At 34.9% G+C, this 20,293-nt stretch overlaps 2 protein-coding genes across 2 annotated transcripts in view; one reads left to right on the top strand and one right to left on the bottom strand.

The window, feature by feature from the left end:
• The window catches only part of LOC128223358 (uncharacterized), a 98,894-nt gene that overhangs the window by 57,299 nt on the left and 21,302 nt on the right, over positions 1–20,293 (top strand). The window lies entirely within an intron of this gene.
• LOC128223359 (pseudouridylate synthase TRUB2, mitochondrial-like) lies at positions 1,455–12,835 on the bottom strand. The gene is made up of 7 exons (XM_052932638.1): positions 12,808–12,835; positions 8,455–8,643; positions 7,038–7,102; positions 5,251–5,332; positions 4,110–4,182; positions 3,168–3,307; positions 1,455–2,012 (listed from the first exon to the last, which is right to left on the bottom strand). The coding sequence occupies exons 1-7, from the start codon at positions 12,833–12,835 to the stop codon at positions 1,504–1,506; spliced, it is 1,086 nt and encodes a 361-aa protein (XP_052788598.1). The 3' UTR covers positions 1,455–1,503.

Below are 20,293 nucleotides of genomic sequence, written 5' to 3'. Positions count from 1 at the left end.
ATCTACTAGTCATGACCAACTAGCATACCAAGTCTTAAGTTCCTGGGTACAAGCGTTTTTAAGTTATTGAGCAGAAACCATTTTTAAGCTTAAGGTCACCACCAACATATCGTTTTTTACCTGAAGGTTACCTTGACCATTGACCTTTTGATCTCAAAATCAATAGGGGTCATCTACTAGTCATGAACAATTAGCATACCAAGTACGAAGTTCCTTGACCCAAAGGATCTTTAGTTATTGAGCGGAAACCGTTTCTTCACCTCAAGGTCACGGCGACCTTGACCTTTGACTTAGTGATCACAAAATCAATAAAAGGCATCTACTTGTCATGACCAACTTGTTCCTGGGTGCAAGCGTTTTTTAGATATTGAGCTGAAACAAAGTGTGACATACAGACCGACAGACTGATGGACAGGGCAAAAACAATATAATTAAATGACTTATGGCAGAGTGAGTGAACCTTTCTATAAAATAAAGGTTTGACATATGTTCTCACCAACTTTGATAAAAACACGTTTTCAGCTAGGGGGAAGGGGAGGGGAGGGGGTGTGTGGCCAAACTTATGATTTCATGTCTGTTAAGTTTTGAAACTAAAATTCTTAATTAAGCATGGAACTTATTAAAGGCCCATTTTCAATTTCAATGAATGGAAATGTAGGTTAGAAAGTAATAAAGATATGGTTCTCGTAGAAAACCTGCCTTCAAAAGTGAAAATGATTGTATATAAAAGTTGAATCCAGTGACTTCTTTAACACTCTAACATCTTTTGGCCACAACATGTTGAAATCATCGTCGAAAACAACCCTATGGCGTTCCTCTTGCTATACAGAATTTACCGTGAGGTAATAGGCTTTATAATACATTAATATTCAACCATAACTGCTCGGCGATTTTCATATTGCCTGACGTGTGTCTCAGGCGTCCAATCAAATGTCCAGGTTTCACCTCATTAATTATTCATGAGTACAAGGTTTCGGCAGTCAATTTTCAATGACATTTGACCTTATTAATAAAATGGTGCCTGGGATGGTTGAAAAGCAGATCTGTGAAAAGCAGTAGGTTAACATATAAAACAACTTTCTGCTCCTTTTTGAATTTTGAATATTCCTTAATTCATTTATTGAGCCGTTAAATATTTTCATTGTAATAACTTATTACTAATAAGTACACCAGAGCTTACAGAGAGACAGCGCACTCGACTACATCAGAGCTTATAACAAGAATTCCTTAGTCGAATGATAAAGGGCTATAATTTGCAAAATAGTGTCATCTTAATTTATTAAATAAGTAGGTTTGGTAGTAAGGACCACATGTCTAATGTTCAATGCAATGCATGATGTATATGAGATAAATGGGTGAAAAGTTGTGACGTGCAAAACCTTAACCAAGTCGTGACCCGGACCCCAGGGTGAGTAGAATATAGCTCTCCATATTCTTTGAATAGTCAAGATAACAACAGTTCTATTTTAATGATATAAACAAAACTGCAATTAATATAAATGTTCACTTTACAACAGAACTTTGAACACCATTGTTTGTTTCGTCATTAATATCCGAGTCAGACAGATGAGCTTCATTTTCAGAAATTGATTTTGTTGACATTTGTTCCGATCTTTCCTTTTTGATCAACTCTTTTCTCTTTGTATACTCTTTCAACATCTCCTGCAGGCTAGCACTTTCACTATCAAAAATCTTTTGGAACTGCTTTCCACTTTGAAATTCATCATTATCATCATCATCGTCATCATTATCACCATCATATTCTTCATTTCTCTCTCTAATGTCCAACCCAGTGCACAATTTATCAAACGTCAAATGCCTACGACACTGTTTCATATTATCGAGGATATCTCCGACATTCCATTTCCTGTATAGTAATGCATCACTCAACTCGAAGTAACCATGGCGAATTCTGTGAATGTGTGTACAAACTGCGGTTGTTTTTAGTTGCATTCCTACGTCATTCACAAGCTCGGCTAGGTACTCACAGTATTCGTTTATGGCATGGATCTCTGGAAATATTTTTAAGATATACATGTACATGTTTAATTTATATTTAAAAGGTATTTCACACACATCCCCCGTTATTCAAATTGTACATAAGAACTTTGCGGGTGTCGTTACAGTTTGTACCATGTTGTCAACGTCAATGTTCTATAACTGTCCTCCATTATAGGTGAAAAGCATTGTAATTAATTTATCCGCACGATGGTTATTGAACAGTTAAGCTCTGCCTACATATTACTGTTCCGATATAAGAGTTCATGAATAGACAAAAACAAAGAAAACAATCTCAAACATGTTTGAAGTACATGATATGTTACATTTACATGTATTTGGACAGACAAAATAGCATATATGAAATGCCTATTAAAAGAATAAGAAGTAATTTTATATGTAAAATTCAGTCTTAAAATGACAATAAATGTAATATTATTCGTGTAGATGATACGTGAGAAATGTATCTCATGGTATGAAAAGTTCAAAGGTTATATTTAAAATAACAAATTTATCATTGGACAAAGAATCTAGCAAGGAATTTTGTTTAAGTTTGAGAAATATGCATACAAATTGAATAATTCATAATTTCATACCAGAATGCTGCAAATGCTTGTCTATTGTTGTTATTCAGTCAAATAAGGGGCATAACTCATCATTTTTTTCGCTAGAGTTATGGATGTATGCATTTTCACTCACAACATGTGTATGAAGTTTCACATGCATATCTTGAATAAGTATTGGCCAAATCTAAAGTTTATTCACGCTGATGCTATCGCTGACACCAGGGCTGTGACAATAGTCACAATACCTCTTTTCTTTTTGAAGAGTTAACATATTTGCTAGTAATTTCAATATAAAAAATTGGACCAACTAAATGTATGATGCAATGTTCCCTCCATACAGTATTGGCAGGTAAAACAAGGTAATAAGCCATTTGGATGTGTACACACCTATCTGTATCTAGGGTAAAGTCTGGAGGGTTTAAAACTTATACACTGTCTGGGAAACTAGTTCTAACTAGACAATAAACCATTAGGCTGTGTTACTTACCTAGGGTAAAGTCTGGAATGTTTAAAGCTTATACCCTTCGATTAATACAGTGTTGGAGGCATGTCTGGGAAACTAGTTCTAACTAGCCAATAAGCCATTAGGCTGTGTCAACTTACCTAGAGTAAAGTCTGGAGGGTTAAAGTGTATACATTTCACTCCATACAGTATTGGAGGTGTGTCCAGGGAACTAGGCCTAACTATGTCCCTACTGGCCAGTTCATAAGCATCTTGACTCTGGGGGTCAACTCCAGCATAGCTGAAACATAACCAAGCATTTTGACAAAACTATAAAATAACATAATACAATAACAAGAGGGCCAATTATTATCTGTTCTTTTTAGTCAATAAGGGGCAAAAAACGACTTATTAAAACAGTAGTTATGGGTCTTGTCACACATGTGCACATTCTCGCTGGTTCTTTTTTACAAAGTTGCATGGCCAAAGTCAACATTTTGCATGAACTTTTTATAAAGTCAAGGGGCAAAACACAACAATTATTAAAACCATAACGATAGGCATAGCTAAACATGTCTATTTTATATCGAGTAACATGTGTTTAAAGTTTCAGGTGAATATCAGAATATTGCAATGCCGACAACACCAAGGCTATTGCTTTAAGTAGACTTTTCCTCCTAAAAAAACAACTGATAACTAAAAATTAATTACATGGAATACCACCATATACTTGAGCATAAGACTGGTTCTTCGTACATAATACCGGTACTAGCACACACTTCAACATTAGAATGGTTCAGTCCATGACACAAAATACTAGCACATACTTGAGCATAATACTGGTTCATGACACGAAGTACTAGCACATACTTGAGCATAAGACTGGTTCATAACACAAAGTTCAAGCACATTATTGAGCATTAGATTGGTTCAAGACAGGAACTTCTAGCATAAACATTAACATAAGACTGGTTCATGACACAAAAGACTAGCATATTCTTGAGCATTAGACTTGTTTATGACATGAAATACTAGCACAGTCATGAATAGAAGCACATACATGAACATTAGACTGGTTCACAACACAAAATACCAGCACATACGTGAACATGAGTCTCTGGTGGCTGGTCTGAGCTGCACTACACACCTTGTCCAGCTTACCCTGGGTCACATGACCTGAAAGACAATCATTTACCACTCTTACTATCATTTACCACCTGATCAATCTTTTGTCAAAATGTATTTACAAATTGTAATACTATCAGTTCCCCCTTTTTATTCAAAAGACTTTTAAAACACCAAAGAAAACAATCCTTTACAACCCCAGTTAAAATATCATTATATCATAATGACCAGTATGGTCTGTAATTCAATCATTTATGCTTTGTTCAACATGTTTTTAATACAATCATTTATGTCATGCTAAACAGGTCTGTAATATAATCATTTATGCCATTTTAACAGGTTTGTAATACAATCATTCATGCCATTTTTAACAGGTTTGTAATACAATCATTTATGCCATTTTTAACAGGTTTGTAATACAACCATTAATGCCATTTTTAACAGGTTTGTAATACAATCATTTATGCAATTTTTAACAGGTTTGTAATACAATCATTTATGCCATTTTTAACAGGTTTGTAATACAATCATTTATGCCATTTTTAACAGGTTTGTAATACAACCATTTATGCCATTTTTAACAGGTTTGTAATACAATCATTTATACCATTTTTAACAGGTTTGTAATACAACCATTTATGCCATTTTTAACAGGTTTGTAATACAACCATTTATGCCTTTTTTAACAGGTTTGTAATACAACCATTTATGCAATTTTTAACAGGTTTGTAATACAACCATTAATGCCATTTTTAACAGGTTTGTAATACAATCATTTATGCCATTTTTAACAGGTTTGTAATACAATCATTTATGCCATTTTTAACAGGTTTGTAATACAATCATTTATGCCATTTTTAACAGGTTTGTAATACAACCATTTATGCCATTTTAACAGGTTTGTAATACAATCATTTATGCAATTTTTAACAGGTTGCTAATACAATCATTATGTAATGTTTAACAGGCCTGTAATACAATCATTTATGCCATATTTAAGAATAATTTATGACTATCAAACCATAATTATATGAAAACTTAAATACCTGTTGATAAAGGCTAAAACATTTTTAAAAAAAAGATTATTTTTCATGAATAAAAATTAGTCGTGTTCTTTACCATAAGTTGATCTCTCTATGAATTTTCCATCATGGAAGAAGTTGTCTGTTGCATAGCCAAACCTCCCTTTCACATGGTACACCTGAAATTATTCGTTATGGGCAACCATTTTAAGATCTGACTGCTTAGACTCTTGGTTATTTTCTTTAAAGACAAGCCAAAGGCTAACGATTTCATTGAGCAAACTCTTATAGAATGATAGATCGTAATTAAAATAAACACACTCTTATTCGTCATCTATCCTACATGTATATGTCGGATAATGAAAATACATGTAAATATACTACTGTTTGCAAATAAACTAGCAAAGCATACTCATCATTCAGCTAATAAAAGCATCATAATTATGCCTTTTTGTAACAAAGAAACTGGATTATTTACTGTGCAAAAAATGACTCGAACACTAAAATTTTATGCATTTAGATGGGCATTAGTGCTTAGCAAAATAAATACGAACGCATATCGGAAATAATATTGGAAAACAAACGCGTATCGGAAACAAACCCATATCAAAATGAACGCATATCGGAAATGAAAGCATATCGTACGAGTTTCAGATAAATATCAAGCAATTTTCACAAACTGAATTGAAAGGTTTACCTCGAAAATCAAATGAACATTTACTAATCTGACAAATGACGCTTTTCGTTTTAAAATACATTTGCTGAATACAAAGAGAAATTAAAGCAAGAATTTGATCATACGGTATGTGTGTGCTGATAAAATACCCCAAAAGAGCTTAATTTAAGCTATTATTTAATTGACCAGTGGATGTTTTAGGGACTAGACATCCGATAATACAATGGCAAAAAGAAAGAATTGGTAAAAAAAACGTACATAAAATATATATCATTGTGTACAACACATTGAATCTTACTTTCTGATGTACCACATCGCATATGACACATGCATTTTTCGCAGTTTTTGCGTAATTTTCCGATTCTAAATTTACTGGGTTTGCCTACTACATAAATCACAGAAAGTTTTAAAATAACGCTGGTATATTTATCTGTACTCCTCACATGACTTTCACATGTTAAATATACACCCTTCATGGCTTTCCGAATGGACGGATAGTGCAAGAAACCAGAAAACTGCTGCCAAACGACATAGACATGTAGCAGACAGATCAACATCAGTGACGAAATTGATCGATGAAAAGTTTAAAAGAGGTTAACTCTGCTAACAAAGACAGCAAGTTGCTAAAATGCTTATTGACAGGTACTTGTGTGAAACAATCACAGGAGTTGTTTGGAAAACAAATCTGCACTAATTTTAAACTGGGAAACCATTATGCGCTTCTTTTAAACATGTAAATTTAGCTCAGACATGGACATGAATGTTGCATTTTATTATTCTTTACGTCATGTCAAATGTTGCATTTCTGGCGCCAAATTAGCTCATATTTACAGTTCTAGGCTTGTTAAGAGGAAATACTGTATTTGCCGATTTAGGGACACTCTGGTTTCTAGTAATTTAAACCAGTGCAAACAGAACTTTTGTGGATTCTTTGCGAGAGAATGAGCACACCCTATACTTATTATTTCCACATTGAAATGAAGAAAAGTATTTTATATAATATATTCAAAATACGCATAGCTGACAGAATAGCAGTCTGCTTTGTATAATGTGTGAAATTGATTGACAGGCTATAAATGTTTCACTTGATTTGTATTTGGGCAAGCAAAAACATTCATTCAATGCTCCAAAACTGTTGAATGCTAAGTCAATTTTCAAACAATAGTCCATTTTCAAACAATAGTTGCTAACTTCCTGTTGATACATACTGTGAGGTAGGCTGCATCCTGTATGGCGTGCATCAGTGTCCTTCCCATTGGCCCGATTCCAAACACTGAAATATAACATCATAAACGTCTATCCCCAATGTCTTGAAACAGTACTAACTCTCTATTTTGGTTTAAGTATCATTAATGAAGTTATTATATTCTAATGAGTTTTTTGATAATCACGATAAAGGAATTTGTATTCAGCAAAATCAGTACAAAATTTGGCTTTATGAAAAATGGTTATTACTCTGAAGAACTTTCAGGAAATTAGAGACTGACCAATGCTGAGAATCAGACAAAACTTTACTACTGATTATTGGAGATTATAAAAAAATAAAACATCTTCCATCTCAAACACATCTCCCAAAACTGAAACATACATTGTACACACCCACAACATTTAACAATAATAGTGCAACAACAGAGCAAATGCCAATGCTGCTCATTGGGGGAGTTATTTTCTGTCAATAAAGGGTCATTTCATGGCAATTGTTCCAAGTCAGCTTTATAAGCCATGCTAAAATCGCAACATGTGTGCTAAGTCTCTGTGAATATCATGATTTTATTTTTAAATATTGCCAAGGCTAAATATTTTGCAGGAAGACATAGATGACACCAAGGATACACATTTCTTCCACCTCAGATAATTAGATCCAAAAATTAACCATGCTAGAAATTTTTATCCTGCCCATGGGCAAATATAAAACAAGTACCCATATGGAACTCCATTTTAATGGTCATCACATTGTAATTAACTCCCTTGTTGAAGACTGTCATCTGTAGCATCATAGAAACCTTATTTTGTGGCAATAATTAGAATGCTAATTAATAATTTCTCGCTTCAAATGTCACCATAAAAAAGTTTTCACACACCTTTCAAGAAATAAAGCTTGACTCTCCTCCGAACAATTTAAAGACCAATTTGACTATTAACATAAACTGAATCACTGCGCACATATCCATGACAACCACGAATGATCACATATCCATACGCATTTTTTCACTACGCAAAATACTTTTTTACTAAATTTTGTTTAACTGAGGTGGGAGAAAAAGCATCTACCATAGGGGCTCGTGTAAGATAGGTTCATCCCAATCCTCCCGCAGGGTGTTCTGCGAAAACTGGGTTAACTTCGTTTGATAGTAGATGCATACATGTATAATTGTATAATTAGACTTTTCAGAGAATATTTTAAATTTCCATGATTGTTTCTTTTACCGTAACCAGCTTACCCAGTCTAAGGTTGTGATATCTCGGTAGTGGATTTGCTTCAATAACAACTGTCTCATAATTCTTATCTCCTTGATACCCATGATAAGAAAGGCCTCCATCTCCAATTTTGTCTATATCCTTTAACCTCAATTTTTTCCCTGGCATCTCGTATCTTCGACAAAGGAAAAACAGAATCTGTCTGACCAGTGAATTTAGCTGTCGCTTCCACAATAAACTCGTCCAGGGTTTCAAACGCAGTTGTGGCCCCTGGCAGAGCCTCTTGAGTTGTCTCCCCTGGTAGTTGTTCTATTGATGAGTTTGTGTCATTTGAACCGGCAAGCAGGTATTTGTATGCAATTATTTGATGTCTATAAATTGGCAGAGCATTAAGATCTGAAAAAAGAAATGAAATGCAAAATGTCAAACAATGTCATAGAAAATTGGCTGGCAACTTTTAATGTAGACAATGTCAATAGTCAATAATTGGTATGAGTTTGTGAATCGAATACTCTTTGGGGTGAGAGAGGTCTGGTGCAGCATTTTCTTAGCCTCTAAACAACTCGCGAAAGGACAGGAGTGCGATGCATACAGCTTTCAGCTGTCTGCACAATCAAGCTAAATAAATTAGACTTTTAAACCACATTAAATATTCCTCTTCCAAGCCATGGTACTAAAATGAAATACAATTACATCCATTAATAACTAATATTTTTTTTCAAACGATGCAACGATTATCAGACTTAATAGTTTTAAAGATTAAGAAATAATTTCCTATTTCTTGAGTCAGGAAAAATACATGACCTACAAGCCTTCATCAAAATTGAGATTTTCTTGAACATGCCCCATACGTCTGTTATATATTTATATAAAAACATTTTATTGAATAAGCAAAAATATATCAACAAAACCAACGTCTAGGGTTGCGAGCTTGTGCTAATTTTGTTCACTGACACTATGCAAGTAAACTAGAGCTACAGATTACTCTTCACTTAATGTTTATTGTACACCCTTATGCAAATTTGTTGGGAGTATTGTACACCTTAGTTGTATTTAATAAAAGCATTATAGCGATTCTTAAAGTCTACTGGCACGTTGAAGTGCAAACATACAAATATTGTACATGCATAATAGGCATTATTTTATTCGCACAACTTAATCCTTTAAAACCACTGGACAGGGCTTCCATAATGAAAAACACACAACCCTCGTCAAGGGAAATCATGGCATAGGAACTTTAAAAAGTAGTAATTCTACACAAGTTTAGTGGCCATCTTCGATTTGGTCGAAATGGTCACTCCCATAAAAGTCATGAACATGTCATAGTAATGGTACACCCTCATAACAATCTGTATTAATACCAATACAGACAAATACACTTAACAACTTTTCTAACGCTACCAGTAGCATTTTGGCAATAACTATAAAACTACCGAAAGGAACTGAATAATATTTTCAGGAAATATAGATTAATACAGAGGACATTGTTTGATATAAAATTTACAATCAAATAAGTTTAAAGGTAACAGATTTTATTAATTATCCAATGAAACCCCTTTTTCAAAGTCGCAAATTTAGCCAACTATTCAGTACTCCACATTATTAACTGTATTCTTGCAAATTTATAATAAATTAAATTTCGTTTTTTAATCGCTGTTATTATTATATTTTAATGTGATTTTATATTTTTTCACCCCCCCCCCAAAAAAAAAATAATAATAATAACTGTTTAATTGCTCATGTGGGTATCGATTTTATTTTTTCCAAGAACTGGTTTTTAGAGGCGCGGTGCACGTGAAACTTCTGCTCACTGGTAAGAAATACATGTACTTTCTAAGTAGTCTAAAAATAAACGGTTAAATTCATGGACATTGACATTTGCATCAGTTATAAGGAAAGGTTTTTGAAATGCCGAAACTGTCAAACCAAGAAAGAGCAAGAGCGATTGGTCTAATTGAGGGTGGTGCGAGTTACAATGTTGTAAGTGTTCGTTTACTTATTTTTGGCCAGTCATTATAATTTCGTTTTTGATTAGACTTTTTAAAACAAAGATATTAAATATAACTTTTAGAAACCTGCAAAGTTCGTTCATTTTCAGGTTGCAAGAATGCTGAGCGTGCACCGCACATCAGTAGTACGTTTGCTTAGTAAATACAGAACGACAGGCTTTGTCCGAGACCTGCCACGCCAGCCAAGAGGACGAGCTACTACAAGAAATCAGGACAGAACATTCTGAATACACACGACGTCGAGCTACTGATACATCGAGGGTAACAGTTGGAACGCATGGTCGCCCTATCAGGAAGAAGGTTGAGGGAAAATGGTGTACGCTGCAGACGCCCTTTTCATGTCATTATCTTTACTGATCAGCACAATCTAACCCGTTTACGCTGAGCTCGTCGTCACTTACGGACGACAAGAGCGGACTGGGCGGCTGTATTATTTACCGATGAATCACGCTTTAATTTATACGATAAAGATGGTCGTGTACGAATTTACCGAATGGGAAATGAACGATTCAGAGATAGCTGTATAGTCGGAAAGACACCATTTGGCGGGGGTTTCGTAATGATTTTGGGAGGGATGTCAATGAACACAAAAACTGTTGCCGTCAGAATTCACGCTAATTTAAATGCTGACAGGTATATTTATGAGATTTTGCTTCCCCTTTGTATTCTTCATATACGGAATAATAAAGGCATGCGATTGTTACAGGATGGGACACCTTGCCTCACAGCACGTCGCACAGCGGCTGTTCTAGCTGCTCAAAGGGTAAATGTTCTGTCAATGCCATCCCGCTCACCGGACCTCAATCCGATTGAGCATATCTGGGATGTAGTCGGTAAGGCTGTCAGAAGAAGAGCTCCACATAATCTGAGGCAACTTAAACAGTTTGTCATGGAGAAGTGGAACCGTGTCTCTCAGGCAACTTGTCGAAATTACGTCTTGTCCATACGCAGCCGATGCAGTGAGGTCATCCAAGCAAATGTAGGTCATACCAAGTATTAAATAATGCCGAGAGTACATGGCTAAAACACTGGATACTTAATGTAATCGAGCTTGAAAAAAGCTTTAAAGATGGTAATTTAAGTACAAATACACAATTTAGTTAAGTGTGTCATACACGGTGGACAGCGTGTTGTTACGTTTCTTTCAATGTGTCAGAATGACACGCGTCATGTGATATATATTTTTACATTTACGTTATACAAAGATGGTGATAACAATTCACATGTTTATTAAATCTACTGATAATTTTGGTCTTAGCTTTCCAAGGACTTTTTCAAGATTGGGGACCTTGACTTTCATTTTATTAGTAATTGTATTTTTCCGATAAATGTATATGTTTAATTATATATCGCAAATGGCACATTTTAAAGTGTATTTATGCCAATTTCTAGTCTTTTATGTTGCTCTGGTAAACACAAGAACATGCATTGTTAAATTGAAATTACAGTCAAATGTTGCCCAAGATTACAGAGACTCTTACTAAAATTGTTTCATTAAAACAAAAATCAGTGATAGATCAACGGTGATATTTGCCTTTCACCACATTTCATCTCAAATGTTCAATGGTTACACGTTGTGTGAATCCCGTTGGTTTATAAATGCAAAATATTCCATTCAGCAGCTTGAAGTATGTTTTCCAAGCGTAGGGATTTTTCTTGGACGCCATTATTGTCTCTTCACATATTCATCAGCTGTACCTGAAAAAAAATGAAAATTACAAGAGATATATCTACCGTATTTTCGTATAAGGCCGTCCGCTTAAAAGACGAACGTTTAACTTTACCCATGCAATCGATGTGTTTTTAGATTTCAGTGTTATGTTGAGGCTGTATAGATTCCAATGTTTTCCAAAGTTGAGGCTGTATAGATTCCAATGTTTGTTCCAACTTGAAGCTGTAAAGAGTCCTATGTTTGTCCAAAGTTGAGGCTGTATAGAGTCCAATGTTTGTCCCAACTTGAAGCTGTATAGGATCTAATGTTTGTCCAAAGTTGAAGCTGTATCGATTCCAATAGTTGTTCCAACTTGAAGCTGTATAGATTCCAATTTTTGTCTAAAGTTGAGGCTGTATCGTTTCCAATAGTTGTTCTAACTTGAAGCTGTATAGAGTCAAATGTGTGTCCAAAGCTTCCAATGTTTGCCCCAACTTAAAGCTGTATTAATTCAAACGTGTGTATTTAGTTGAGGCTGTATATATGCCAATGTTTGTTTCAAGTTTAGGCTGTATAAATTCCAATGTTTGTCTCAAATTGAGGCTGTATATATTCCAATGTTTGTTTCAATTTTAGGCTGTATATAGGCCAATGTTTGTCCAAAGTCGAGGCTATATAGCCTCTAATGTTTGTCCCAACTTAAAGCTGTGTAGATTCCAATGCTTGTCCCAACTTGAAGCTGTATAGAGTCCAATGTTTGTCAAAAGCTGTGGGTGTATAGATTCCAATGTATGTCATAAGTTGAGGCTGTATAGATTCCAATGCCTGTCCGAAATTGAGGCTGTATGGATTCCAATGTGTCCAAAATTGATGCTGTATAGAGTCCAATGTTTATCCTACTTTGGAGCAACATAGAGTCCACTATCATGCCTAGGAATTTGCTGTATAGATTCCAATGTCGACCGACTTTGTGAATAGTGAGACCAAATATATGTTTATCTCTGTGCAAAATATTTATTTTATTCAATGTTGTCATCTTTTGTCTTATATTTTACCTGAAACTAAAACATTGTGGAGAAAGTAAGGTTTACATTTTAGTACGACATTTTCATGAGGCTGTAGAGATTCCAATGATCATTTAGTGAGCGTGTACAGAATAAAACATCGACCAGTTCTCGGACACCGGTTGGTGGAATTACCGAAAACCCGAAAACCCAGAAAACCCTTAAGTTTTCATAAGTATATACAATAGAGTATGCGAGGTGCTTTGTACGCCGGGGTTTAATACTGCATTGTGTTCTTGTGTGGTATGTCGTGGTTGTGGGTGGTTTGAAAGCGTTAGGAAAATCGGAGGAAGGTTGGGGAGAAGGCTAAACTCAGAAACCCCTTAAATTGTCTTAAGTATATACAATAGAGTTAGCGAAGTGATTTGTTACATTTGTACGCCGGGGTTTAATACTGCATAAATATCGTTGGTTGTATGTCATGGTGGTTAGTGGATTGAAAGCGTCAGGGAAGGCGGCGTAGGGGTTGGGGTGCGGCTAAAACCCGGTACGCCCTTTAATTTTCATACGTATATACAATCGAGTATGCGAGGTGGTTTGTATGCCGTTTAATGTTTCATTGAGTTCATGGGTTGTATGTAGTGATTGTGTGTGGTTGGAGAGCAGTGGGGAAGTCGGCAGAGGAGGGGGTAATAAAAACTACTTACAGAGAGCTTAAATTCAAGTGTAGCGGTATGTGAGGCTTTGGCTCATACTATACTCTGTGATGCTTTGTGTGAGGTATGGGGTTGGGTCGGCGGAGGTGAAGTTGATATTTTTTTTGCTTTACCTGCCGTTTAAATTAGTGTGCGCGAGGGGGTGGTTGTGGCTTGGGATACTCTATATGTGAGAGGTGGTGGTAATTTAAAGGGTTCAAAAGCATTGCAAATAGCAGGAAACACTTAATCTTCTATAATATACTAGTATATAATATTGTGCGAATGTATGAATGAGGCTTGGGCTAATTTTGTGGCTGCGGAGGGTATGTCTTGTTTGAGGGTATTAGCGACGGGTGTGAGCTAAAAGGGTAGGTGACTTAAAAATGTCTCAAATCGTTTCAGCTGATTTTCCTGAAAACACTTTCATAATACTTAAAAAAAATATTATTGGCTAAAGAGATCAAAACTGATGCGGTTTGATTATATGCTTGGTGTGTATTTCTACTAAGATTTCCAGTTCAGCACCGGAAAGCACCAAACTGCATGGCAAGACACTCCAATCTAAGATCTGATAATCTGAGCCGGCAATAAAGATTAGGAGCAATATACAGAAGTCGTGTACTATACACGGATTGTGGTTATTGTTTATTGTGGACTTGTTGTGTATCGGAGACTGATGTTTTGGTATCATGCGGGAGCTGATGTATTTAATTGTTATTTCGTGTTTTAGTCTGCGAAACGAATTTTAAGTGTATTAACAGTTTTGTAGAATCACTTGCTATGTTTCGTTGCACAATCTCGTAAAGAAAGAAACGCCAATAACACAATTTCACTTACCAACAACGCACGTAATTACGAATAATGAACATCATTTAAACATTCGTCACAATAGGAATGTCTACTAATTGAATGAAGGCATATTAAAAAAACACAAAGCATACCTTTTAAATGCATACAATATTCGCCTCAATATCGATATGGTCATGTAATTGGGAGATATTGCAAATTGGTCCCTTATGTTACCTTTTATTAATGTAACTCCGCTACGCTAGATTCCGACTGGATGTTTATTATTTGGAACTTTGCTGTCACTTTTAACCAAAATTTGATGTGTATTCAACCCCAATGGCGTTTCGATTTAAAATGGGATGTACCGAAATTAAATCATGTATAGGTTACAAGTAAAAGTACGCGGCGTATTAAAGAAATATCCGAGTCTAAATAAATAGTTCATGTACATTGCATGTGATTCAAGTAAATAATATACAATATGGTGTTAATTAATCAACCAGCCATGTTTTTAGTCAGTTTTGTTTGTCCTTTGACTCAATCAATCAATCGTTAAGATACGTTAAATAGCCATCTACCTGATAAGACATTGCTGTTTCAGACGTTTAAAAAATGGACTTCTACCAGTATAACAAATAATTTGAAAGTATTTGGGGACTGCAGTTATTGATATTATACATATGTTGTATTATGGAGCAGGAAATGTATATTTCTGGTAAATTTTATTATACAGCAGATAATTTCTCTAATTAAAAAAAACATTGACATCAAATCGGGAATATGTTTTTGAGTGTTTTATGATAAGCGTTTGTTCTCATTTGTTTTGAAACGAAGGTGTTGATTGTAAGGGTGTAACGCTGTATCATTAAAACCAATTATATTAGCCCCAATCCTCTTCTCCCCCAGCTTCAACCACCACACCCCCACCCTCCCCGCACACAGCATTCTTTCCTCATAGAGTATAGCGGCCAATATGAAATCACCTAATTAATAACATTATATTATAGTTCATACAAAATTATGTGAAAGGAAATCTCCAAGAATGGTACGATATTGCAGTAGTACAATATTGACGTGGTACCAAGTCGCCAACATTCCAACTCAATCATTAACATTATACAAGATTATCTGAACAATATTGAATTTGAACTTGAACTTGAACAAGTATGTCAGACATGTCTGTTTCAGATATTTCAGCTTCGTTACTAGTTACACGATACCAAACTTTTAATTTTAAAGTCGGGTATATGATAACAAAACACATTAGCCCAATAAGACACTTTCTAACTTCATAGTTCACTGATAGCTTAACCATAGATTCAAATAATTTGAAAAAATTATTAGGAGAAATGATTTCAAAAGACCACTGCATAAATTATTTTTTAGGACTCGGCTGCCAGTTTATATTTTTCTATTGTCCAGTATAATTTCGGAGTGGATATAAGCCCCATGTTTTTATACATTGATGTGTTTGTACGATCGCACTGGTCCTGATCGTTTCTAAATACATTTTTACCTTATTATAATGATAGTCATACTGTTATGTCCACTGCTATCTTTAATAGCATTTGTTTATGTAACTCAGTAGCTGTGACAGCGCAGTTCGCCCAGTCATCTACAAAAGAGTATCAGTTTCATATCAGAGATTTGCTTCGTTAGTGTTTCTTGCTTTGTAGAAAGGACGATAACTAATTAATGCATTCACGTACCCTTTTAATGTGACATGTATGCCTAACTTTTTTAACACTGATGAAACCATCCATAATATACTTGTCTGAAAATATGGGGGATCGGTATGTCCGCCCGTCAATGTTGGCAGGACAATATCAGTTTCACTGGCAGGAATGAATTCAAATAGCACGTCACGCATAAGAGGATATCTTTAGATGAGGTAAGGCGGCGTTTCGAGACGCGCTGTGGGTGATTTGTCTTCGGGCATTAATTATAGATTCATAGTATATATATGTTACTATAAATAGTAGTCTTCTTGCTTTATGACCTTTACCGAATATAAACATTCGATTCGGTTTCGGTTAGTACTCGTTACTATAACTTGGACGGTTCATTAATTAGTAAAACTTATTACAGTTTTCTTGCACCGAAGTTCCATTTAATTGCCTTTAATGTTTAAACGTTTGCCTACCAAGTAACGGCGGCCATTTTCATTTTAGTAAAAAATAACGTCAGTGTGCACGGTCTTCGTCGGGCAATTATGTCATTATCGCCCTGACGTGCCGTGATAATATTACGGACGGAGACGATAATCATTATTGCGGGAACGAATTTATATAATAAAATGATACAATTTATATGTATTTGTGCATTATATATACATAAACAGCAGCGATTTTGATATTACCGTATACTTCGTTCCCAATGTTGTCCACGTTACGAACGTTATTACTTACGTTGTTATGAAAGAGAAATAGAAGATAAATTAATTTTAATATGTGTGTGAGTGAATGTTACATACGTAACGTTAATTATATATAAAACGATTTTACTGAAGTATAACAAAACCGAATGAAACGAGTTGTCGATTGAACAACGATCTATTCTATTTACCCGTCACAAAATCCAGATATGTTTGACAAAATATATATTTTTAAACAAGCAAATATTTATCTTCCGTCCTTAAAGAGAGAATACCGTGACCTATGATATGTGTGTGACCATGGAACTTCAGAATTCCCCTTATAGTTGAAGTTTCCTTAGTTTATACCAATTTATTTTACATCGATATTGTTGAAATTTAACAGCTTATTTCAAACACTCGCGAGTCCGCTTCAGGGTTTTAAACTCACTCGGACTGACACTCCATATGAGAGGCCACAAGAACGTTTTTCAACTAGGGATCGAGTCCGGGACTTTTTAGTCGAGAGGCGAACAGTATACCTCTGAGTTATTCAGGCATAAAATTTCATTCGGAATTTCAGATAGGCAACTATTTGAAATGAATAAAATACCTTAATTTAATTCACCCAATTTAATTTAATTGCCATCCATAAGCCATTTGAAATGTATATCTGTACTATCTTACCTAAGTCTGTTTAAGCATTTATTTATTTGATTGTACTTAATTTAGCCTTATTGATGATAGCCCCATTTTCATGATACGTAGATGATTAATTTTACCCTTGATAAATGATAATTGTGATGGTTATATTACAAATGTATTGGCGGATAAACTCCGATAAGAGAGCGAATATTAAGTATATAAAATCATTGACAATGTATCTTGGCGTACATATAAAATATAACATACTGAAATTGGATATAACCCAGCAATGGCCTCGTCAATCTACCGCTCCGATGTGCTCGCAAGATAACATGGAACTTTAAGGTAAATAATTCTACTTACACCTCGCACTGTTCTTCTTAGTTCTCCTTTACTACCTACAATTGTACTTGTAACTCAGGCGTAGAACACGAGTTGGCTGATTGATGAAACGGATACGTTATGTTTTCATCTCGCACATTTCTCCTCAAACGCATGTCATTACCTCCACCTTTGAATGCAACTTATCAAACCTAAACATAGAAATATAGTTGCCGGTTGCTGAAACGGATACATCCTGCTTATACCTTGCACAGTACTCAGTATCAAATATCTTTAACTCCTTCAACCTTTTATGTTATTTATACATAGAAACCTAGTTTGCAGTTTCTTAAAGGGTATACATGCTGAATATACATCGCACCGTACTCTTTATTTCAAGATCATTGCCTCCACCATATTCCTACTAAGGCATTGGAACGTTGTTGACGGTTTATTAAAGAGTATAAATACATTCTGCTGACGTCTTATATAGTACTCCTCATATATATTTCAGTGCCTCCACTCGCTTAAGTAAATTAAGCATCGGAACCTAGTTGGCGGGTTTTCAAAGGGGATTCTTTCGACCTATACATCACACAGTGGTTCCCAATCTAAAGTGTACTAATCCGAGTCCATTTTGAAACTTATATATATGGAAGTTAGCTCTCATTGATCTCATAGTCTACATTAAGCAGGTCTTAAAGCGGCCGATACATAGATTCGTTTGAGCATCGTGTCGAAACTCAAACATCACAGGGTATGCTGAAGTACCAGCTGGATATCATTGATTTAGTTTGATCAAACTCTCTCTCGGCTATATATTGCCCGCGTCCTGTGGCTTTTAATTCTGTCTCAACTAAATTTCCCCTGAGCCGAGATATACATTTTGATAGTTTGATATTAGGTTAAAGATATTGTACCAATTGTGTATAAGTCATATCCCTAGGTTCATTATTGGTCTGTAAAATGACTCATCTTTCTTGTGATGGCATAAATAGGAAAATTATTGTGTATGCGTCAGTAAGAAGTGTTCAAACCATGCTGTTGTGGCCATCTGGTCTCTTGCACATCTGTGAATAAATATGGCATCTATTACAAAAGTTACTGGTTTATATTATTTGCCCTGCAAATGTTAGATTGATGAACAAAGAGATCTAAGATGGTGTCTCCATTGTTGTGGTTATGAAATAGACGGTCAGTTTGTTCCTTAAGAATGTATTTATGTAGCTTAAATGTGTTTAGTCACAAAATGAACTCTTTTGTTGAAAGTGGTGTTAATATGCCTGTTAGTGCAATACTCAATGTGTAGATTAACTCACAAACAAACAACTGTATTATTGCAGAATGTGGACGTACAAATACCAGATGATGATAGTTGCTATGTTATCTGCAATATGCATTCTCGCAAAACTATTTTGGTTCTTTCACTATGTCGTTGTAAGGATAATAAACGATAACCCTTCTGATAGCTACACGTGTGTTTATGAAGCTTAATTTTTGGTTGTTGTTTCTACACGTGAGTTAAGAATTACTAAATATTTATTAAAACTAAGGCTTTATTCATATATCATGAATTATGTGACCACTCTAGCGAACCTTATTGTGTTCTGTCAGTTTCAAGTAGATATTATATTCTTAATGTAAGTTTCTGATGATTTTAATAACAATGATATCACATAAGGATTCATATCAGTTGTTGTTGAAATCTAAACTGCGTCTTAAATAGGTGGCCTACTTCCCTAGTATCACTATTTGCAAACGAAGGTTTATCATCCGGCAATCACACCCTGATGATATGCTGATACACTCGCAACTTTTGGTGCAGAAACGCTGCAATATACTCCCATACAACCAGTTACATCGTTTCTGTTGATTAGATTCTTTGGAAACATTAGGGATGACAGTTCATTGTATTCAAGAGAAAAGCCTTCTGTACGCTGATGTTAAATTTGGACAAATTAATAACAATAACATTTCGATGAGGAACATATATTTATAACAGTGAAATAATAATCGGGCTTTTGTACGAAAGGCCGGTGTTGACATTTTAAATTCAATATTTCATGATTTTTTGTTCTCAACTTCGTGAAATCGTGAAAATAAAACCCTGAAATCGCGAAATTAATATCTAGAAATTATGAAAGGAAATAATGAAATATTGAATCTGAAATATCTTTCGTACTTAAATAATACCGTTTTTTCAATTGTGATGATACATTCGATTCGAGTGTTTGTTTTCCGATTCGGATTTCCGTATCAAAATGCGATAACAATTATCGTATGATGTCACCCTACCAAATCCATCGGATTTAATGTAATTAAATTTTTATCTTTAAAACCTAATATCTACTAATCGATATTTTTTTAAAAACATTAATCTACCCTTTGTTATTTGTAGTTTGTTTAAATATGCAGGATACTTAATGTCGTTTGGGAAAAAAGCTCCTATTGTAATACCTTTCAAATCACAGTAGAACTCCGTTGGCTCGAACTCAAACTCGAGCTCGAAGGGACCGACGAAAATTCGAGCCAATCTAGAATTCTTACATTCGGATAAAAATATTGATAATTTACAT

Source organism: Mya arenaria, chromosome 17 (genome assembly GCF_026914265.1).
Source record: "Mya arenaria isolate MELC-2E11 chromosome 17, ASM2691426v1".
Lineage (NCBI taxonomy): Eukaryota > Metazoa > Mollusca > Bivalvia > Myida > Myidae > Mya > Mya arenaria.
This window is presented reverse-complemented; position numbering and strand designations above follow the sequence as displayed.

Excerpts from the sequence above, each read along its gene's own strand:
- LOC128223359 (XM_052932638.1), bottom strand. The coding sequence starts at position 12,835 with ATGATAGTGGACTCTATGTTGCTCCAAA. Across the intron at positions 5,333-7,037 it reads AGGATGCAGCCTACCTCACA|GTGTACCATGTGAAAGGGAG; the intron begins GTATGTATCAAC and ends GAATAATTTCAG. Across the intron at positions 4,183-5,250 it reads CATAGAGAGATCAACTTATG|GTCATGTGACCCAGGGTAAG; the intron begins GTAAAGAACACG and ends ATTGTCTTTCAG.